The following is a 23,638-nucleotide window of genomic DNA, read 5'->3' on the forward strand; positions in this document are numbered from 1 at the left end:
ATTTTCCGTTCTTCTCTTATGTAGGTATTCCTTACCCTATCCCTTCTAGCTACTCCTTGAACTTTGCATAGATACCTTATTTCTGCTGCCTGTATCTTACTTTTGTGTTGTCTAGTACGCAAGATTCACATCCGTATGTAAGCACTGGTCTGTATATAGCCTTAAATACCTTTATTTTTGTATATTTCGATACTTCTTTCTTGTTCATAATTGTTTTTCCTATTGCGTGGTACAGTCTATTCACTTTATCAATTCTTTTATTGATCTCAGCTCCCTGTCTACCTGTTTCTTCAATAGTTACTCCCAAGTACTCAAATGTTGGTACCTGTCTAATCTCTGTATCATCTATCTGAACATGTACATCCTCTCTTTCTTTGGCTATTACCATTACCTTCGATTTTTCTTTGTTCATATTCATACCATTCTTCTTCTTGTAGTGCCTATCCGTTTCGGATGTTGGCGACCATCATGGCAATCTGTACTTTGCACACTGCTTTGCACACTTCATACCATACTTTTTTAAAACTGTATTCCATGTTTTTACGCTTCTTTGTAACTCGTCTTCAGTCGCTGTTAAAATTAAATAGTTGAAAGACTGATAAGTTTGTACACACTTGAATGAATAGAGGAAATAAAAAATGTAGTATATCAAAGTGTGTAAATAATTTATTTCTTTAGCTGAGCGCTTTCGACATAAATGTCATCATCGGAGCTAATGCTAAAATAAAAAAAGAGGTCTTGTAAGAAAAAGAAGTACAAAACTCTTTTTTTTACTTACGTCAATTGTTAAAAAAGTACCGCTACAAAATTGAGGTGTTAACATTTGCATCTTGTGAAAATAACTTTTGGTTGGATATCCTCCGTACAACCCCAAACAGCAAAAACAGAAAAACGGCCACATTACACGTTACACAAACACAAAAAGAATTTTTTCATGGTATAGGTATCACCCATCCATTGTTGGCCTAGTAGAAACAGCTGACTGACAAAGTCGGATATTTAAATCTGCTTTTATCTGTTCTGCGTTGACGTATGACATCTGACATTAAATTCTGAATAATTTTAACATTTTTGAAAGAAAAATTAAAAATTTTTAAAAAATTTTTAAGGAAATGTACCTTAGATGTTTGTACTAATCAACTAATAAATTAATTGATAACATGATTGATTTTAAGACTAATTGGCCCAACATACATACACACCTTGTCAGATAAAAAATAAAAACAGGAATAAGTAATGAGGAAGATCAGTTTTTAATGGTGAATTCTCAAATTCAATATTCTAGGAGATATTAGATCATTGAAATTATAGATTGAGATAATATTAGATTGTTGTTGTTATTCATCTTTTGTAAATTATGTAAGTCATTGAAATGACCTTGACAGAGTGTATGGATATTTTACTAAGTTGAATCGTTAATGTTTATAGTAGAAATATTAAATTATTTAAATGCTAAGATGTTAAAATGAGTATATTCAGTTTCTACTGTTGTAAGACATTGATAACAAACCAATAGAATAGTGTTCAGTGGAATTCAATTCTTAACAAAATAGTTTCAAACACTCTTGTTGTTAAGTGTTTTATTTCTAAAGTTCTCATTACTTGATGATATAAGTATGTTATGTAAATATCTGTAATACAACAATGTATATATAAATCCGGCCAATAGACACAAGTTTTCCTTATTTGTATTTTAAGTTATAAAATTAAATGTTAAATATAAATACACTAGTTTTTATATATATTAAAGATTGTATGAGGTCACTACTCCACTGTCTCCCATAGATACTTGAATAAAGGTTTATAATTACAATTCAAATTGATCTGAGTATTGACACAAAAATCAGGATTAGACTTCATCTCTCTAGAAATCTCCAGGTCCTCCAACAAATTCATTAATCTATAATTTTTAGATGGAATGTTATGCAAAATTTGGCTGTCTTTAGTGGGAGAGAAGGAATGATTGGTAGAATTAACATGATAGCCAAAGTTTGATTTTTCTGGAGTTCTGACATGCTCCTTGATTCTTTGAGAAAGGGTTCTCATTGTCCTTCCAACATAGGTGGTACTGCAGTCACCACAAGATAGCTTGTATATGCCACTTTTATTTAATTTATCTATTTTGTCTTTGGTTTTACTAAACAGTGATTTGATGGTATTTTTAGTTTTAAATGAAATTTTGAGGTTCTCAACTTTATTTGAAATTACACTTGAAACTTTATCTGAAATTGGCCCCAAATAAGAGATAGATCTGTAAATACAGTTTTTGGTATTGTGTTCATCTGTGTGAAAAGCTTGATTCAATCTTATTTTGAGCAATTTCTTTCTTATAATGTTGTCTATTATCAAAGGAGAGTAACCGTTGTTGACTGCTAACTGTTTTAGTATAGAAACCTCATTATTATAGTTGTCTTTAGACATAGGGATGTTCAACAGTCTATGTATGTAACAATGAAAAGCTGACATTTTTTGTTGGTATGGATGATTAGATGAATTTGGGATAATGTGGTCAGTTTGTGTAGGTTTTCGGAAGATTGAGAATTCCAGTTTAGAAGGTGTTTTTTCAATAGTCAAATCTAGAAAATTAATACTATTATTGATTTCAGTCTCAAGAGTAAATTTGATAGATGGGTGTAGACCGTTGATCAGAGATAGGATGTGATTGGGTGTGTTGGTGGGACCTTCAATGAAGGCTAAGATGTCATCTACATATCTGTGCCAAAGAATAATTTCAGGACGTGATTGTACGAACTTAGTTTCAAGTGAATCTAGGAAAAGATCAGCTAACAAAGGAGAGAGTGGATTTCCCATGGCTAGCCCTTCTGGTTGTCTGTATAGTTTGTTGTTAAATACAAAAAAGTCTTGAGACAGGCAAAATTGTAGCAGAGATTTGATGTGAATGATTTTTTGAGGATCTATTTTGTTGGATAATAATAAATCACTAACAATGGGTATGGTTTCTTGTCTTGGAACATTTGTAAAGAGATTTGTCACATCGAAGGAGACCATTATGAAGTTGGATGGTAAAGTTATAGAAGAAAGTTTAGAGACTAACTCTTGGGTGTTTTTGACTGTATACTTAGGAGAATAGTTGATAAGATCGTTCAGCAGTTTGTTTACAAACTGGGCCAGGTTCGACAAAGGAGTATTAACAAAGCTAACAACGGGTCTGATTGGGAAATTTAATTTATGGATTTTTGGAAGTCCATATAGGCGTGGTATTAAAGGGTTCTTGACAATAAATGACTTGGGATTAGTTTGAAGATGTTCAAAGAAGGTTGAGTGATTTGATAAAATGGCTTTTAAGTCAGTATTTAACTTATTCATTGGACTCTTGTTGAGTGGTATAAATGTGTTGTCTGATAGAAAATTTTCAACCTTATTTATATAGTCTTTACTGTACATTATTATTAGGCAGTTCCCTTTATCCGCTTTAGTTATTGTGAGTTCATGTGTTCTTATTTTATGAGAAATAGACTTGATAATTTTTATTTGTGAGTGGTAGGTAGAAATCAATTTTTTGTTGTTAGTGTATCTATGATATTGTTGATTTAATTGAAAAAGACATGCTGTTTTTATGTTATTTTTGACTGATGTTGAAATATCTAAACTATTTATAATACTATCTATCTCTACACATAACAACTCAATGTTGCTTGTATCTGGTTTAGATTGAGTACTGAATTTTAAACCCTTGCTCAAAAAATCAAGTTCTTCATTATTAAAATTGCAATTTGTTAAGTTCTTAACTCTGGTATGAAACTTATGAGAAGAAAAGTGACTCACCTGATTCCTGTTGTTATCTTTATTGTTATTAGGATATTTGTTACCTGAACGTTCAGCTTTTAAATAATTAAGTTTTTTGTTGATTTTATCAAATTTGACCTGTTTAATTAGTGCTAATTCTTCATGGTGTTCTTGAAGTATCTGCTGAAAAACTAGAAAAGGAGTGACCTCTACAATCTTGTCATACAAAATTTTAAGTTCAATGTCAAAGGAGTTGATTTTAGCATAATGAATACATATTTCTTTCCTGAGTAATTTTCTCTCTATTTCTGACTTTATTTTAATAGGAATGTTCTTTGATGTTTTAAGTGATGCAAACTTCGGAGTTAGATGAAAATTGAGGCACTGGTGTACGAACCAAATGTCAATGTAACGTAGTTCCCTCTTAGTAGACAGTCTAAGGTACTTTTCGGTGTCCACTACCATACTGTAATATAAAAAAATAGTTGAAAGACTGATAAGTTTGTACACACTTGAATGAATAGAGGAAATAAAAAATGTAGTATATCAAAGTGTGTAAATAATTTATTTCTTTAGCTGAGCGCTTTCGACATAAATGTCATCATCGGTGCTAATGCTAAAATAAAAAAAGAGGTCTTGTAAGAAAAAGAAGTACAAAACTCTTTTTTTTACTTACGTCAATTGTTAAAAAAGTACCGCTACAAAATTGAGGTGTTAACATTTGCATCTTGTGAAAATAACTTTTGGTTGGATATCCTCCGTACAACCCCAAACAGCAAAAACAGAAAAACGGCCACATTACACGTTACACAAACACAAAAAGAATTTTTTCATGGTATAGGTATCACCCATCCATTGTTGGCCTAGTAGAAACAGCTGACTGACAAAGTCGGATATTTAAATCTGCTTTTATCACAAGAATCTACAGGTCGAGCAAGTCTCGTAAATTTCACGATTGCGAGCCACGCTTCACGCAACCGTGTTTGCGTACTTGTGTTTCGAGTTGCGTGGTCGTGCGGAGTTATATTTACCAATTCGCGCAATCGTACTTGAGACGCTGTATCAGGTGAGGTGTTTGAAAATTTGTGTAACTTGATTCTGTGGTTAAACTTTTGTTTTATTTTTTTTTCGCAGAAAATTTTTAGATGAAGTAATTGTATGATGAAGATAACACAGAAAATACAAGAGGGCAGCATACTTTGCAAAACAACTGTTACAATTTGAAATCAACAAGTTGTTGTCTTGCAGGTAAAAAAAGTGACTTTTTAAAAAAATTATATCTTGGAAACTAAAAATTATTTTTATTTATAATTGAAACATGTAAAAGTATAGTACTCTCAAAAAAATTTCAGCCAAAAATATTCATTTTTGTAGAGTTGACTGCAATTTTTCCACAACAGCCCTTTTTTGTGGTGAGCAGCATAACAAGTCCAGTCTCATCTGAAATCAAAGTTTCTTGTAGTTTATACCTCTGGCTAGTGAATGAACAAATGATTTTTTATTAGATGAGGTCATTTTTGTTTTATAAAAAAAAACTACTTTAAAAATGAGAAAAATTGGGGTCAAAAATGTGTTTAAACTTATGTAAAATCTTCAAATTTCATTTTTTTTAATTCCTTCGTTCATATTCTAGCCAGAGGTATAAACTACAAGAAACTTTTTGATTTCAGATGAGACTGGACTTAGTTATGCTGCCAACGCAAAAAAAACTTAAACTCTACAAAAATGAATATTTTTGGCTGAAACTTTTTTTGAGACTACCTTAAGTACTATACTTTTACATGTTCCAATTATAAATAAAAATAAATTTTAGTTTTCGAGATATATTTTTTTTAAAAAGTCACTTTTTTTACCCACAAGACCTATGTAACCCCTTAAAAAAATGTTTCAAAGAATATGTTTGATGGCCAAGATGCATACATATATTTAGAAGGAAAGTTCCTGATTTCTGTAGTATAATACATAATACCAAAGAGGAAGTAGCCCTAAGCGCCGGACTCCACTTGCGATTTGTAGTTGTGAAGATTGAACACATTCTTTCAAATAGAAGTCAATCCATGATTATATAGTCACAAATGGATTGACTTGTATTTGAAAAAATGTGTTCAATCTTCCTGATTACAAATCGCAAGTGGAGTGCGGCGGTAATAACACCAAAATATTCCATATAGGTCCATAGAAGGTACACAGACATTGAAAAATTCCTGGAATATCCCCGAAAACATGTTCCCTGAACATCCCAGGAAAATCCTGTGTCAGCATTTTAAACATTACCTGAATGTCTTATTGGAACATTCCATGAATGTCCACGAATGTTCTCTGGACATTCAAAATATATTTTGTAGACATTCCCTGGATATACCAGAAATACAGTGATGAGCGCTCTAATAACCGGCAAAATAGCACAAAAGATGTATTAAGTAGTGAGATAAAAGACATGAAACTAGTCGAGCTGGGAAATTTAGCGATATTAACTTATACATTTAGATTGTATTGATTGTGTACCACCTTCAGACATATCAGACGAGTTTGGAAACTACCACTGTCACAGTGACAGTTTTAGTTGACATACTCCTCCGATATGTGTAAAGGTGGGATCAATATAACGTAAATTTAAAGGTTAATTTCGCTAAATTTCCCAGCTCGACTAGTTTCATTTCTTTTTATCTCACAACTAAATATGTTGCCCATATTTTGCCGGTTATTAGGGCACTCATCACTGTACATCCTTGCTGATGTGACAATACCTCCTATCTGTTTTTTCATGAGTTTTGTATGAGAGATGGAAAAACATGTTTTAAGGTCACCTCCTGTGTTCATATGTAAGTTTTGACTTGTTTTGTAGTTCATAGATAGTTTAATTTACTACAAAACAAATATCATATGAAAACAGGAGGTGACCCCAAGACAAGTTTTTAGTCTCTCTTACAAAACTCATGAAAAAAACAGATAGGATGTATTATTACATCACTGACGATATGTGGCCATACCAAATAATACATCCTTGATAAATATAAACATTTTTATTGAACAAAATCTTTTCATACATTTTTTAATGCAATTTACTGATATTCCTAAATATTTCAAAAAAATGTGTCACATTTGCTTTGTAAACCTTTCTTTTGCCTTTCGTAGCCACATATTCCGTTTCCTTCCTGGTTTTTTGTAGACCACTTCTCTCAGCTGATTCTAAAAAAAAATAAAATAAATGGTAATTTTTCTATCCTTTACAATTAACAATCAGAAGAAATATTATTTACAGATAATGATATGCATAATAATAATAGGTTTGTTTTAGCATCAGTTTCAAACAGTTTGAAATCATCAGCGAATAGTGGACCAGCGCGAGTAGAGGGGATCGCACTGGTGACTGTATTATGTTCTTTTACCGACCAACTGTTTGCTGACGGTTTTTGACTAGTTTGACTGTTTGCTAGAATAAACCTAATAATAATGAATATTTTGTATTTTGACAATGACATCTGATGTGGAAGTCAAAACATTAATAAAATTATTTTTTCAAGTTAACTTTCACATGCGCGTCTTAAAATTGTACTTTTAATACTTATATCATAAATAACTATTAAAACTATCTTAAGAGGTAACAGTATCGATCAACAGGTAGCGTAAAGGTGTTCCAAGATTGCGGCTGTAATTTTGAATATTTTTTCGAGATATTTGGCACACATATTCTTAATATAATAAAGAATGGTGGTACAGAGCCCAATTTGAAAAATATATTAATATGTGGAAATTACTTTGTAATTAAATACAATATAAAAAAACGAGCTTGTACCGCCATTAAGAAGAACAAAAAAATACACTTTCTTCAAATACAACTTTTTTATCCGATTTTGTGTTATTTTGGAACTACTAAAATTTTTTATTTCATTAGTAGTTCCAAAATTACACAAAATCTAGGCATCGGATAAAAAAGTTTATTTGAAGAAAGTGTATTTTTTTGTTCTTCTTAATGGCGGTACAGGCTCTTTTTTAAATATTGTATAATTACAGAGTAATTTCCACATATTAATATATTTTTCAAATTGGGCTCTGTACCGCCATTCTTTATTATTTTACGAATACGTGTGCCACATACCTCGAAAAAATATTCAAAATTACAGTGGCAATCTTGGAACACGTTTTGGCTACCTGTTGATCGCTACTGTATTAACTTAAAACATTGTAATTTGCTAAACCAGTATATTTTACTCTACTACTACTCTACTAGCTACCTCATTTTCCACTGTTTGTAAAGACTTGTTTACATGGGTAGAGTTTTGAGGAGAGTAGAGTAGCGGTAGTACTCTACCAAAAATGGCTTGATACCATTCACATGAGGAGAGTACAAGTATAGTACTGATGCTAGTATAGTGAAACCGATTTTTGTATTTTTAAACACTCTTGATTATAACTGCACCTTAAATTCTTAATTTTTTGCTTAAGCTCGTTTACTCCAAAGCCTCCTTTGCCATTCTTTCGACGATTTCATCCTCCGCAGCTTGCTGCAAACTTTTATTTCTGTAGTATACACTACCTAAATTCCATAAACACTGGTATTCGCCGTATTATAGCTCTACAAGTTTTAAAGTTTCATCTTCGGTGAACTTCATTTTCACTATTTACACAAAACACAATTCCAGCCAGAATGACAGCGCCCCCATGTACTCTCCTACCTACTCTATTCTGCCATAATTGAGCGTGTTCCATGGGTAGAGTGTGCAGCCGAGTAGACATTTTGGCAGTAGTGGTGGTCATAGAGTAGTTACTTTGCCATAGGTTGCTAGTCACTCTACTTTAACTCCAACTATACACTCTACCAGCTATTCTACTGTGCTGAGCATTTTTACAGGTAGAGTTACTCTACTCTATCAAGTACTTGCATCATTACTCTACCCGTGTAAACAAGTCTTAAATCTACTGAATGAAAATCTACTTAATCTTAATCTACTCTTAATGAAAAATGTCTAAAATCATTTACCCACCTAGTATTATTGTAGAATTTAAGACAGTCCAGTGCCTTATAAATAATTTCAATATGAATATTTTTTCCTTTAATTCTCCTTTGATAGCACTCCATTTTAGATTTTGGGGAACTTATTTCATTGTGTTTATAGCCCATATTTATTGAAGGAACCCAATCTGGAGATTGTTATTATCGATTAAGTCGGCTGGTTTTCCTATTTTCCTATAAGATTAAAATGTTAACATCTTCAAAAATCGTTACTGTTGTAATTGTAACTTACCAGATATAAAATGATTACAGCAGACAGGACAGGAAAATTTTCATTTCGCTAGTAAAACCTGTACATTGTATTGCATTTAACCATTGTTGTCTCTCAGATACCTTATTTAGTTCAGTTTAAAAGTGAACTTTATCTTGACTTTATCACAATTACTTTGCATTTCACACTTCAAAACACAACACCAATGAAGCATATTATCTTTCTAAATTAATACTTCCAGAGAAAATGTTAAATTAATCTTTGTACAACACAAAATTACAAAGAAATACAACTAAAATTATCTAAAACTCATGAAGAACAGATAGAATAAGATTTATCTTTTACACCCAGTAGCCATATTGAGAATAGTATATTATTATCAGTCATCAGTAGAAACGATTACATTTAAATTTGGTAAATATAACTCCGCACGACCACGCAACTCGAAACACAAGTACGCAAACACGGTTGCGTGAAGCGTGGCTCGCAATCGTGAAATTTACGAGACTTGCTCGACCTGTAGATTCTTGTGCTTTTATCTGTTCTGCGTTGACGTATGATATCTGACATTAAATTCTGAATAATTTTAACATTTTTGAAAGAAAAATTAAAAATTTTTAAAAAATTTTTAAGGAAATGTACCTTAGATGTTTGTACTAATCAACTAATAAATTAATTGATAACATGATTGATTTTAAGACTAATTGGCCCAACATACATATACACCTTGTCAGATAAAAAATAAAAACAGGAAGTAATGAGGAAGATCAGTTTTTAATGGTGAATTCTCAAATTCAATATTCTAGGAGATATTAGATCATTGAAATTATAGATTGAGATAATATTAGATTGTTGTTGTTATTCATCTTTTGTAAATTATGTAAGTCATTGAAATGACCTTGACAGAGTGTATGGATATTTTACTAAGTTGAATCGTTAATGTTTATAGTAGAAATATTAAATTATTTAAATGCTAAGATGTTAAAATGAGTATATTCAGTTTCTACTGTTGTAAGACATTGATAACACACCAATAGAATAGTGTTCAGTGGAATTCAATTCTTAACAAAATAGTTTCAAACACTCTTGTTGTTAAGTGTTTTATTTCTAAAGTTCTCATTACTTGATGATATAAGTATGTTATGTAAATATCTGTAATACAACAATGTATATATAAATCCGGCCAATAGACACAAGTTTTCCTTATTTGTATTTTAAGTTATAAAATTAAATGTTAAATATAAATACACTAGTTTTTATATATATTAAAGATTGTATGAGGTCACTACTCCACTGTCTCCCATAGATACTTGAATAAAGGTTTATAATTACAATTCAAATTGATCTGAGTATTGACACAAAAATCAGGATTAGACTTCATCTCTCTAGAAATCTCCAGGTCCTCCAACAAATTCATTAATCTATAATTTTTAGATGGAATGTTATGCAAAATTTGGCTGTCTTTAGTGGGAGAGAAGGAATGATTGGTAGAATTAACATGATAGCCAAAGTTTGATTTTTCTGGAGTTCTGACATGCTCCTTGATTCTTTGAGAAAGGGTTCTCATTGTCCTTCCAACATAGGTGGTACTGCAGTCACCACAAGATAGCTTGTATATGCCACTTTTATTTAATTTATCTATTTTGTCTTTGGTTTTACTAAACAGTGATTTGATGGTATTTTTAGTTTTAAATGAAATTTTGAGGTTCTCAACTTTATTTGAAATTACACTTGAAACTTTATCTGAAATTGGCCCCAAATAAGAGATAGATCTGTAAATACAGTTTTTGGTATTGTGTTCATCTGTGTGAAAAGCTTGATTCAATCTTATTTTGAGCAATTTCTTTCTTATAATGTTGTCTATTATCAAAGGAGAGTAACCGTTGTTGACTGCTAACTGTTTTAGTATAGAAACCTCATTATTATAGTTGTCTTTAGACATAGGGATGTTCAACAGTCTATGTATGTAACAATGAAAAGCTGACATTTTTTGTTGGTATGGATGATTAGATGAATTTGGGATAATGTGGTCAGTTTGTGTAGGTTTTCGGAATTCTCAATCTTCCGAAAACCTACACAAACTGACCACATTATCCCAAATTCATCTAATCATCCATACCAACAAAAAATGTCAGCTTTTCATTGTTACATACATAGACTGTTGAACATCCCTATGTCTAAAGACAACTATAATAATGAGGTTTCTATACTAAAACAGTTAGCAGTCAACAACGGTTACTCTCCTTTGATAATAGACAACATTATAAGAAAGAAATTGCTCAAAATAAGATTGAATCAAGCTTTTCACACAGATGAACACAATACCAAAAACTGTATTTACAGATCTATCTCTTATTTGGGGCCAATTTCAGATAAAGTTTCAAGTGTAATTTCAAATAAAGTTGAGAACCTCAAAATTTCATTTAAAACTAAAAATACCATCAAATCACTGTTTAGTAAAACCAAAGACAAAATAGATAAATTAAATAAAAGTGGCATATACAAGCTATCTTGTGGTGACTGCAGTACCACCTATGTTGGAAGGACAATGAGAACCCTTTCTCAAAGAATCAAGGAGCATGTCAGAACTCCAGAAAAATCAAACTTTGGCTATCATGTTAATTCTACCAATCATTCCTTCTCTCCCACTAAAGACAGCCAAATTTTGCATAACATTCCATCTAAAAATTATAGATTAATGAATTTGTTGGAGGACCTGGAGATTTCTAGAGAGATGAAGTCTAATCCTGATTTTTGTGTCAATACTCAGATCAATTTGAATTGTAATTATAAACCTTTATTCAAGTATCTATGGGAGACAGTGGAGTAGTGACCTCATACAATCTTTAATATATATAAAAACTAGTGTATTTATATTTAACATTTAATTTTATAACTTAAAATACAAATAAGGAAAACTTGTGTCTATTGGCCGGATTTATATATACATTGTTGTATTACAGATATTTACATAACATACTTATATCATCAAGTAATGAGAACTTTAGAAATAAAACACTTAACAACAAGAGTGTTTGAAACTATTTTGTTAAGAATTGAATTCCACTGAACACTATTCTATTGGTTTGTTATCAATGTCTTACAACAGTAGAAACTGAATATACTCATTTTAACATCTTAGCATTTAAATAATTTAATATTTCTACTATAAACATTAACGATTCAACTTAGTAAAATATCCATACACTCTGTCAAGGTCATTTCAATGACTTACATAATTTACAAAAGATGAATAACAACAACAATCTAATATTATCTCAATCTATAATTTCAATGATCTAATATCTCCTAGAATATTGAATTTGAGAATTCACCATTAAAAACTGATCTTCCTCATTACTTATTCCTGTTTTTATTTTTTATCTGACAAGGTGTGTATGTATGTTGGGCCAATTAGTCTTAAAATCAATCATGTTATCAATTAATTTATTAGTTGATTAGTACAAACATCTAAGGTACATTTCCTTAAAAATTTTTTAAAAATTTTTAATTTTTCTTTCAAAAATGTTAAAATTATTCAGAATTTAATGTCAGATGTCATACGTCAACGCAGAACAGATAAAAGCAGATTTAAATATCCGACTTTGTCAGTCAGCTGTTTCTACTAGGCCAACAATGGATGGGTGATACCTATACCATGAAAAAATTCTTTTTGTGTTTGTGTAACGTGTAATGTGGCCGTTTTTCTGTTTTTGCTGTTTGGGGTTGTACGGAGGATATCCAACCAAAAGTTATTTTCACAAGATGCAAATGTTAACACCTCAATTTTGTAGCGGTACTTTTTTAACAATTGACGTAAGTAAAAAAAGAGTTTTGTACTTCTTTTTCTTACAAGACCTCTTTTTTTATTTTAGCATTAGCTCCGATGATGACATTTATGTCGAAAGCGCTCAGCTAAAGAAATAAATTATTTACACACTTTGATATACTACATTTTTTATTTCCTCTATTCATTCAAGTGTGTACAAACTTATCAGTCTTTCAACTATTTTTTTATACTACAGTATGGTAGTGGACACCGAAAAGTACCTTAGACTGTCTACTAAGAGGGAACTACGTTACATTGACATTTGGTTCATACACCAGTGCCTCAATTTTCATCTAACTCCGAAGTTTGCATCACTTAAAACATCAAAGAACATTCCTATTAAAATAAAGTCAGAAATAGAGAGAAAATTACTCAGGAAAGAAATATGTATTCATTATGCTAAAATCAACTCCTTTGACATTGAACTTAAAATTTTGTATGACAAGATTGTAGAGGTCACTCCTTTTCTAGTTTTTCAGCAGATACTTCAAGAACACCATGAAGAATTAGCACTAATTAAACAGGTCAAATTTGATAAAATCAACAAAAAACTTAATTATTTAAAAGCTGAACGTTCAGGTAACAAATATCCTAATAACAATAAAGATAACAACAGGAATCAGGTGAGTCACTTTTCTTCTCATAAGTTTCATACCAGAGTTAAGAACTTAACAAATTGCAATTTTAATAATGAAGAACTTGATTTTTTGAGCAAGGGTTTAAAATTCAGTACTCAATCTAAACCAGATACAAGCAACATTGAGTTGTTATGTGTAGAGATAGATAGTATTATAAATAGTTTAGATATTTCAACATCAGTCAAAAATAACATAAAAACAGCATGTCTTTTTCAATTAAATCAACAATATCATAGATACACTAACAACAAAAAATTGATTTCTACCTACCACTCACAAATAAAAATTATCAAGTCTATTTCTCATAAAATAAGAACACATGAACTCACAATAACTAAAGCGGATAAAGGGAACTGCCTAATAATAATGTACAGTAAAGACTATATAAATAAGGTTGAAAATTTTCTATCAGACAACACATTTATACCACTCAACAAGAGTCCAATGAATAAGTTAAATACTGACTTAAAAGCCATTTTATCAAATCACTCAACCTTCTTTGAACATCTTCAAACTAATCCCAAGTCATTTATTGTCAAGAACCCTTTAATACCACACCTATATGGACTTCCAAAAATCCATAAATTAAATTTCCCAATCAGACCCGTTGTTAGCTTTGTTAATACTCCTTTGTCGAACCTGGCCCAGTTTGTAAACAAACTGCTGAACGATCTTATCAACTATTCTCCTAAGTATACAGTCAAAAACACCCAAGAGTTAGTCTCTAAACTTTCTTCTATAACTTTACCATCCAACTTCATAATGGTCTCCTTCGATGTGACAAATCTCTTTACAAATGTTCCAAGACAAGAAACCATACCCATTGTTAGTGATTTATTATTATCCAACAAAATAGATCCTCAAAAAATCATTCACATCAAATCTCTGCTACAATTTTGCCTGTCTCAAGACTTTTTTGTATTTAACAACAAACTATACAGACAACCAGAAGGGCTAGCCATGGGAAATCCACTCTCTCCTTTGTTAGCTGATCTTTTCCTAGATTCACTTGAAACTAAGTTCGTACAATCACGTCCTGAAATTATTCTTTGGCACAGATATGTAGATGACATATTAGCCTTCATTGAAGGTCCCACCAACACACCCAATCACATCCTATCTCTGATCAACGGTCTACACCCATCTATCAAATTTACTCTTGAGACTGAAATCAATAATAGTATTAATTTTCTAGATTTGACTATTGAAAAAACACCTTCTAAACTGGAATTCTCAATCTTCCGAAAACCTACACAAACTGACCACATTATCCCAAATTCATCTAATCATCCATACCAACAAAAAATGTCAGCTTTTCATTGTTACATACATAGACTGTTGAACATCCCTATGTCTAAAGACAACTATAATAATGAGGTTTCTATACTAAAACAGTTAGCAGTCAACAACGGTTACTCTCCTTTGATAATAGACAACATTATAAGAAAGAAATTGCTCAAAATAAGATTGAATCAAGCTTTTCACACAGATGAACACAATACCAAAAACTGTATTTACAGATCTATCTCTTATTTGGGGCCAATTTCAGATAAAGTTTCAAGTGTAATTTCAAATAAAGTTGAGAACCTCAAAATTTCATTTAAAACTAAAAATACCATCAAATCACTGTTTAGTAAAACCAAAGACAAAATAGATAAATTAAATAAAAGTGGCATATACAAGCTATCTTGTGGTGACTGCAGTACCACCTATGTTGGAAGGACAATGAGAACCCTTTCTCAAAGAATCAAGGAGCATGTCAGAACTCCAGAAAAATCAAACTTTGGCTATCATGTTAATTCTACCAATCATTCCTTCTCTCCCACTAAAGACAGCCAAATTTTGCATAACATTCCATCTAAAAATTATAGATTAATGAATTTGTTGGAGGACCTGGAGATTTCTAGAGAGATGAAGTCTAATCCTGATTTTTGTGTCAATACTCAGATCAATTTGAATTGTAATTATAAACCTTTATTCAAGTATCTATGGGAGACAGTGGAGTAGTGACCTCATACAATCTTTAATATATATAAAAACTAGGGTATTTATATTTAACATTTAATTTTATAACTTAAAATACAAATAAGGAAAACTTGTGTCTATTGGCCGGATTTATATATACATTGTTGTATTACAGATATTTACATAACATACTTATATCATCAAGTAATGAGAACTTTAGAAATAAAACACTTAACAACAAGAGTGTTTGAAACTATTTTGTTAAGAATTGAATTCCACTGAACACTATTCTATTGGTTTGTTATCAATGTCTTACAACAGTAGAAACTGAATATACTCATTTTAACATCTTAGCATTTAAATAATTTAATATTTCTACTATAAACATTAACGATTCAACTTAGTAAAATATCCATACACTCTGTCAAGGTCATTTCAATGACTTACATAATTTACAAAAGATGAATAACAACAACAATCTAATATTATCTCAATCTATAATTTCAATGATCTAATATCTCCTAGAATATTGAATTTGAGAATTCACCATTAAAAACTGATCTTCCTCATTACTTCCTGTTTTTATTTTTTATCTGACAAGGTGTGTATGTATGTTGGGCCAATTAGTCTTAAAATCAATCATGTTATCAATTAATTTATTAGTTGATTAGTACAAACATCTAAGGTACATTTCCTTAAAAATTTTTTAAAAATTTTTAATTTTTCTTTCAAAAATGTTAAAATTATTCAGAATTTAATGTCAGATGTCATACGTCAACGCAGAACAGATAAAAGCAGATTTAAATATCCGACTTTGTCAGTCAGCTGTTTCTACTAGGCCAACAATGGATGGGTGATACCTATACCATGAAAAAATTCTTTTTGTGTTTGTGTAACGTGTAATGTGGCCGTTTTTCTGTTTTTGCTGTTTGGGGTTGTACGGAGGATATCCAACCAAAAGTTATTTTCACAAGATGCAAATGTTAACACCTCAATTTTGTAGCGGTACTTTTTTAACAATTGACGTAAGTAAAAAAAAAGAGTTTTGTACTTCTTTTTCTTACAAGACCTCTTTTTTTATTTTAGCATTAGCTCCGATGATGACATTTATGTCGAAAGCGCTCAGCTAAAGAAATAAATTATTTACACACTTTGATATACTACATTTTTTATTTCCGCTGTTAAAATTACTACATCGTCGGCAAATGTACAATCTGCTATCTCAGTGCTTTTCAGATTTCTATACCCTATGTGTAGTGGTCTGACTTTTGTTTTTGTTTCTTTTATTTTTTCGTCCATAAACGTAATAAACAGTAACGGGCTCAAGCTTCCCCCTTGTCTTACACCTTCAGTTCATTCTGAACTGGTCAGATATCATATTTTTACTGATCACACGGTTTTTAGTGTCTCTGTATATTGATTTAGTTAACCGTATAAGTTTCTCCGATATGTTTCTGTTCTTCAGGCTTTTTCATACTTTTGATGTAGGTACTTTATAGAATGCTTTTTTTATATCAAGGAAACTGAGGTACATTTTTTTCTTCATAGATAATCTTTTATTTTTATTTTATCGCTTAACGTAAAAATGTGATCTTGTGTACATCTACCAGGTCTAAAGCCATTTCGCGATTCTTCTAACGTTGGTTCTATTATTTTTTTCAGTCTACTCTCTAAGCTCATAAGCTTTCATCGCTGTACTTAACAGAGTTATTCTTCTATATTTGTTGTAATTCTTGTTGTCACCCTTCTTATCTCTCTCGCTCTCTCTCTTGTCGTTTCCCCATTACTGAGGGTCGTGATTTCTTCCAATATTACTAACAATGTTTCTCCATTGGTCTCTATCTTCAGCTGCTCTAAGAGCTTCGCAGAATGAGTTTCCAGCTGAATTCTTTATTTGGTCGGACCATCTAGTTGGTGATCGTCCTCTTGATCTTCTTCCCGGAACGTTTCCAGAAACAATTAATCTCTCCAAACTGTCGTCACCTCTGCGAACCACGTGACCAAAGAATTGCACTATTCATTGCAGACATATTGTGGACAGCCTTTTTTTAACCTTGAGTTGGTTTAGAATGGAAACGTTTGCCCTATGAGCTGTTCAAGGTATGCGGAGCATTCTTCTCGAGCCCCACATCTCAAAGGCATCAATTTTTTGGCGCTCGCATGCGCGAAGAGTCCAAGTCTCTGCTCCGTATAGAAATATTGAGAATACAAGGGCATTCACCAGTCTCATCTTGATATTTTGAGAGATAGATCTGTCTTTCCAAACTTTAGTTAGACGACTCATCGCATTTTTGCCATACCAATACGTCTCCGAACTTCTGCTTCACAGTTACCATCGTTAGTTATACTAGACCGGAGATAGACAAAGGTGTTTACTATCTGGTATTCCTGTAACATGTTAATTAGTTGAATAGTGTCGAATCTGTCGACCACCATTATTTTTGTCTTAGCTTTATTGATTTTCAGAGCAACTTTATTGCTTTCGTACTCAACTTTTCGCAGGAGATCAAACATTTCTCGCTCATTTGCTGCTATAAGTGTAGTGTCATCAGCAAATCTTAAATTGGAGGTTTTCCTACCAGCTACTGTTACTCCACCGGCCCATCCTTCTAAAACCATCCTCATGACATGTTCACCATAAATGTTAAATAAGTCAGGTGACAACACGCATCCTTGTGTAACACCTCTCTCGGTCTTGAATTGGTTTGAGAACTTATGATCTAGTCGTACTGTCGCTATATTGGACTGGTACAAATTTTTAATAAGTGTCACCAGGTGCATTGGTGCACCCATTTCTATTAAAATTAACCATAGATTTATCCAGCTTACACAATCAAATGCCTTTTGGTAGTCAACGAAGCATATAATCATAGGTACTTGAAATTCTCTAGACATTTCAATGAGTTGTCTCAGGTTCAGGATTTGTTCCCTTGCACCTTTACCCTTTACAAACTCCGCTTGTTCCTGAGGTATTTGGTAATGTAGATAGGTTTTTAATCTATTTTTGATGATCTGTAACAAGATTTTACTAGCATGTGTTATTAGTGACAGTGTGCGGTAGTTTTCACATCTGGTTGTAGTTCCTTTTTTGTGTAGCGGGATATAAATTGAGTTACACAAATCAGATGGCCATTTTTCTGAATTCCAAATAGCGACACAGATAGAATGGATGATATGTAATCCTTTGTCACCTAGTAACTGTAGTATTTCACATGAAATTGAATCAATGCCTGTGGATTTATTTCTCTTTAGTGATTTAATTGCATCTTTGACTTCAGCGAGTAAGACAGTAGGTTCACTGATTTTTTGCTGAAAGCTCGTTATTTTTATAAAGCTCGCCACAGTAGTTTCGCCATGTTTCCAATATTTCGTCAGTATCGGTCTTTAGATTACCTTTCTTATCTATTACAGACCACGTTTGAGGTTTAAATTCTCTGGTAAGGAGTTTGATCTTCTGGAATAAATCCCTTGGTTCATTTCGACAGCCATGTTCCTCTATCTCTCTGCATATTTGAGAGATGTAATCAGCTTTGTCTTTGCGGAACTGTTTTCTGATTTCTTTCGATAACGCTCTGTATTCATCGTTTGTTCCGTATCCAGTTTTATGTTCTCTCTGCGTTGAATCACAGTCCACGTATTATCGGATATCCATGGCTTACGGCCAGTGGAAACCGCTGCCTCACAGTCTTTTGCAGCCTCGATTACCTTATCTTTGAGATAGATCCATGTGCTCTCAGGGTCACTATCTACTTGGTCTAAAGAAAGAGCTTCTTCTAGGTTTTGTTGGAAGTCATTGATATTTGATGGATTTAGAGACATGACTTTTCTCTGGGGTCTTTTTTTAGGGACTTTAAAACGAAGTCGAACGTTCAATACCAGGAGTTGATGTGTTAATGATCGCTTCCACAGTCTGCGTCAGGTTATGTTTTACAGTTGATGGCCGACGACTTCCATCTTGATCTTATTAGGATGTAGTCTATTTGATTTCTTGTTCGCCCATCTGGGCTGCGCAATGTGTATAATCTCCGTGGATGATGTTGATATAACGTGTTTGTAATTGTAAGATACTGTTCTATACAGAACTCTACTAGACGGTCGCCATTCTCATTTCTCTGTCCCAGTCCAGTTTTGCCCAGCACTCCTTCAATATTTTCATTAGATGATCCCACTTTGGCGTTAAAATCTCTGTTTGTTTCACGATTAGTTTACCGTGAATATACGATGCTATTAAATGTTACTTTAGCAATTAAAATAATATTCGGCGACACTTTTCGATAGAACTCTTTATTGATTGCTAGAGTTGTTTACAGATCAAAGTTTTGGTCGCTACTACCTACTAAAATTACAAAAAGCGCTCGACCAGAAATCCCGTGTGGTGGGGAAAGCAAAAATGTCTTTATCTCTTCTACAAAATTTCACTTTGGAAAAAAAACGTAATTAACAAATCGTCATCACTGTCCTTCTAAGAAGCAGCAACATAGCTTGCCTCGTACAAACTTTCCAAATACCTAACTTTATAAAGAGAATCAGGAATACAATTGACAAATATTACCCAGAACTATGGGTAAGAATGAATGTATTTTAATCTATTAAGATATTTCTGGAAAATAATTTACTCAAGCTTTAGGAATGTTCTGATATGCATCTACATGTAAAATAAAATCGAAACAAAAATTAACTAAACCATAAGGAGACGGAACATGCCGGCCGCCTTGAACTAATAAAGTTCAAATGAGGTTGTCGGTTGACGTCGATAATCTAGCTGATCGGAAGTGGACACAACTTCTTCACGCAGCGTTTGTACTCTCCAGTTTTGGTTTTCAGAGTTACCACTCTGACAATGCCGTCCTCTCCAGGATGCACCGACGTGATGCGTCCAACGGCCCATTGCAACAAGGGGCAAATTTTCTTCAAGAATTAACACCAAAACATCCACCATTATTCCATTATCAGAAGCATTAACGTTATTGCTGCTGATCAATTGATGAAGATATTCTTTATACCATCGCTTCCAGAAGTGCTGCTTCAATTGCTGGGCATGCTGCCCGGCTGATAGTTTATTTGATGACATATCCAAAAAGTCAGTCTCAGGATAGCTTGTCATCGGACCACGAATTAAAAAATGTCCAGGGGTAAGGGGAAGAAGGTCATTTGGGTTAGACGACATAGGAGAAATAGGACGAGAATTTAGTATCGCCTCTACTCTATTTCAATAAGATAAGTTTCTAATTGCTCGTATGTTAACAAAGTATCCCCTACAGTGCGAATTAAATGATTCTTGAAGGACTTAACCGCGGCTTCCCAAATTCCTCCAAAGTGGGGAGATTTGGGCGGTATAAAATTCCAAGCGAACCTTTCAACCTCCGAATATCTTTTAATGGCATTTTCATAATCTGACGAGTTAAATAATTCGTGCAGCTCGCGACTTGCCCCACGAAATTGGTAGCGTTATCGGAATATATTTCTGCACATTTTCCTCGTCTAGAACAAAAACGACGAAAGCTGGCTAAAAAGGCTTCGGTAGCCAAGTCGCCTACTAGTTCTAAATGAACGGCCCGTGTAGACATGCATACATACACGGCGACGTATACCTTTAATCGTCTACGATTGCGGAACCTTTTCTCCTTGATAAACAAAGGACCGCAATAGTTAACTCCAGTTTTAAGAAAAGGTCGAGAAGAAGTTACCCGGTATTCGGGAAGGATACCCATTTTATGATTAGCCGGACGTGGTTTTACGCGAAAACAAGGGATGCATCGATGTAAAATTTTTCGTGTTACATTACGTCCGTCTAACGGCCAATAAATTTGGCGCACGGACTACAAGGTGGCTTGGGGACCAGCATGTTTTAATTTTACGTGCTCTTCACGTATAATTAATCTAGTAATGTAGTGATGAGCTGGCAGCAAAATTGGATGTTTTTGAGACTCAGATAACGAGGATCGATTAAGTCTACCACCAACTCTTAAGATTCCGTTATTATCTAGGAATGGATTCAAAGGCACCAATTTACCGGTACCAATAACGAAATCCTTGGTTTTCAAAGAATTAATTTCTTTTGAAAATTCCGCGAATTGCGTCATCTTAATTATTAAAGATTGCGAATCAACCAACTCTTGAACATTTAGCTCGCTTAAATTGCGCTTATCTTTTCCCTTCAACCTTGCGTTAAGAATAAATCGACGAACATAGGCAATCACGCGAATTAGTTTATGCATTGAGCTGTATTTTTCTAAAATATTATTATTATTCAACAAAACTTGCATACAATTTATTGATTGAGGCCTTACCAATTTTAATTCGGGAATTTCGATCGAATCCAAGATTCCTTTCGGCCACGAAGACTGGGTTCGCGATAACCAAGACTTGCCAAATATTATTTTCTAAAAATTCTGAGGGAAGCTGACCGCGCGATAAACAATCGGCAGGGTTGTCCAACGAGGAAACGTGCTGCCAATGACACCGACTAGTCAGGCTTTGTATTTCCGCAACCCGGTTGGCGACAAATGTGCGAAGAAGATACGACTGGGTATTTATCCAGTGAAAAGTGATTGTTGAGTCCGACCAAAAATAAGTACCGCTGATCTCCAGCAAAAGAGAATGCTGAAGCGTCGCATAGAGCCAAGCTAGAAGTAGAGCGCCGCATAACTCTAATCGCGGTAATGATATTGAACTGAGGGGTGCTACGCGAGATTTTGCACAAATTAATCGTACAAAAATATTTCCCTCAGCATCAACAGAACGACAATAAAGACAAGCACCGTAAGCTTTTTCGCTAGCATTACAAAATCCATGAATTTGGATATCAACGGGATATCAATTGGGATATCAATCCATGAATTTTCGATAAGTTTTAATTGAGCTTGAAATGACAACCACAAATCGTAAATTTCGAGCGGAAGTGACTCATCCCAGGTTACTCCCGATTTCCAGCACATTTGCATAATTATTTTTGCGTATACGATAATTGGGCCCAACAATCCCAGCGGATCAAACAATTTTGCGATTTGCGACAAAATAGAGCGTTTCGTTACAGTTTCGATACTTGAAATGCCCGAGCTATAAAATAGAATATCTTCGCGAGAATTCCATTGAATTCCTAATGCCTTGACGGTGGCATCAGGATCTAGAGACATGTGAGTACTCTCAGCATGTTTATTTTGATCAACTATTAAGGAGCTATCATTTGATGCCCATTTTCTAAGAAGAAAACCACCTTTTTTAACAATGAGATGAGATCTTCTCTAAGAGCGGACAATTCTGCGCGAGTCTTTGCACCAGTGAGAAGATCATCGACGTAAAAGTCTCTGTTTAATGCGATAGCTGCGAGAGGATGAGCAGAACCTTCATCTTGAGCTAATTGCTTAAAAGTTCGAGTTGATCAATAGGATGCCGGCGCGGTACCGTACGTGACGGTATTAAGAATGTACGTTTTTATTGGCTCTTGTGGATTTTTACGAAACAAAATTTTTTGATAAATAGCGTCATCGGGGTGTACGAGAATTTGGCGATACATTTTCTCTGCGTCGGCTGCCAATACGAATATATGTTGACGAAAACGAAGAAGAATGACAAATAAGTCATCCTGCAGCTTGGGACTGACCATTAAGGCATCATTGAGTGATATTCCCGTTGACGTTTTTGCAGATCCGTCAAAAACTACGCGAGTTTTAGTGGTGAGACTATCTTGTTTTAATACTGCGTGATGAGGGAGATAAAATCCAATTTGTTGGTCATTTTGATCATTTTTATACGACATGTGAGTTAATTTCTCATATTCGGTCAAAAAGGCAGAATAGTCCAGCTGGAGAGCAGGATCTTTACGAAAACGATTTTCTAGAGAATAAAAACGTTTTAACGCGCTATTGTATGAATCACCTAATTTAGATTTCTTGTGATTAAATGGCAACCTTACGATATATCTACCAGTAATATCCCGAGTAGTGTGACAATCGAAATGCTCTTCGCATGCTTTTTCTTCCGGCGACAAAACTTTGATGCTTGGAATTTCTTCCATTTCCCAGAAGCGATTTAGATTGAGGTCCGACATTGGACTATTTAATGAAAGATGACACGAAATATTTTGCAATTGAGATGAATGATTTATTTCACCTGCGACAATCCAACCTAGTTGGGTTTTTTGGAGAACAGCATTAGGCTGATTTTTCAACGATATCTGACCTACACTGAGAAGTTTGTAAAACAATTTGTCTCCCAAAAGAGCATCTACTTCT

The 23,638-nt window shown here is 33.3% G+C and overlaps 2 protein-coding genes and 1 long non-coding RNA gene across 5 annotated transcripts; 1 reads left to right on the top strand and 2 right to left on the bottom strand.

Moving 5' to 3' along the window:
- Window positions 1–648: 648 nt before the first annotated feature.
- Window positions 649–9,957, bottom strand: LOC126887870 (uncharacterized). 2 transcript variants are annotated; one of them, XR_007699249.1, is made up of 3 exons: window positions 9,699–9,957; window positions 779–1,202; window positions 649–718 (listed from the first exon to the last, which is right to left on the bottom strand). XR_007699249.1 is itself a non-coding variant. In XM_050655768.1 (2 exons), the coding sequence occupies exon 1, from the start codon at window positions 4,210–4,212 to the stop codon at window positions 1,765–1,767; it is 2,448 nt and encodes an 815-aa protein (XP_050511725.1). In that variant the 5' UTR covers window positions 4,213–4,332; the 3' UTR covers window positions 649–718; window positions 779–1,764. The 2 variants fall into 2 exon arrangements, 1 of the variants encoding a protein (XP_050511725.1); XM_050655768.1 differs by lacking the exon at window positions 9,699–9,957 and having other exon boundaries at window positions 779–4,332.
- Window positions 6,756–9,500, bottom strand: LOC126887872 (uncharacterized). Of its 2 annotated transcripts, XR_007699251.1 has the most exons (3): window positions 8,994–9,353; window positions 8,733–8,935; window positions 6,756–6,936 (listed from the first exon to the last, which is right to left on the bottom strand). It is a non-coding gene; the product is annotated as an uncharacterized LOC126887872 (long non-coding RNA). The 2 variants fall into 2 exon arrangements; XR_007699250.1 differs by having other exon boundaries at window positions 8,733–9,500.
- A 1,087-nt stretch (window positions 9,958–11,044) lies between the features above and the next one.
- LOC126888016 (uncharacterized) lies at window positions 11,045–16,560 on the top strand. Its single transcript, XM_050656013.1, has 3 exons — window positions 11,045–12,788; window positions 12,848–16,429; window positions 16,491–16,560. The coding sequence occupies exon 2, from the start codon at window positions 12,999–13,001 to the stop codon at window positions 15,444–15,446; it is 2,448 nt and encodes an 815-aa protein (XP_050511970.1). The 5' UTR covers window positions 11,045–12,788; window positions 12,848–12,998; the 3' UTR covers window positions 15,447–16,429; window positions 16,491–16,560.
- Window positions 16,561–23,638: the final 7,078 nt, after the last annotated feature.

This window comes from Diabrotica virgifera, chromosome 7, assembly GCF_917563875.1.
Source record: "Diabrotica virgifera virgifera chromosome 7, PGI_DIABVI_V3a".
In the NCBI taxonomy this organism is placed as follows: Eukaryota; Metazoa; Arthropoda; class Insecta; order Coleoptera; family Chrysomelidae; genus Diabrotica; species Diabrotica virgifera.

What these genes read in the sequence shown, in the direction of transcription:
- LOC126888016 (XM_050656013.1), top strand. Translation starts at nt 12,999, where the DNA reads ATGGTAGTGGACACCGAAAAGTACCTTAGACTGTCTACTAAGAGGGAA.
- LOC126887870 (XM_050655768.1), bottom strand. Translation starts at nt 4,212, where the DNA reads ATGGTAGTGGACACCGAAAAGTACCTTAGACTGTCTACTAAGAGGGAA.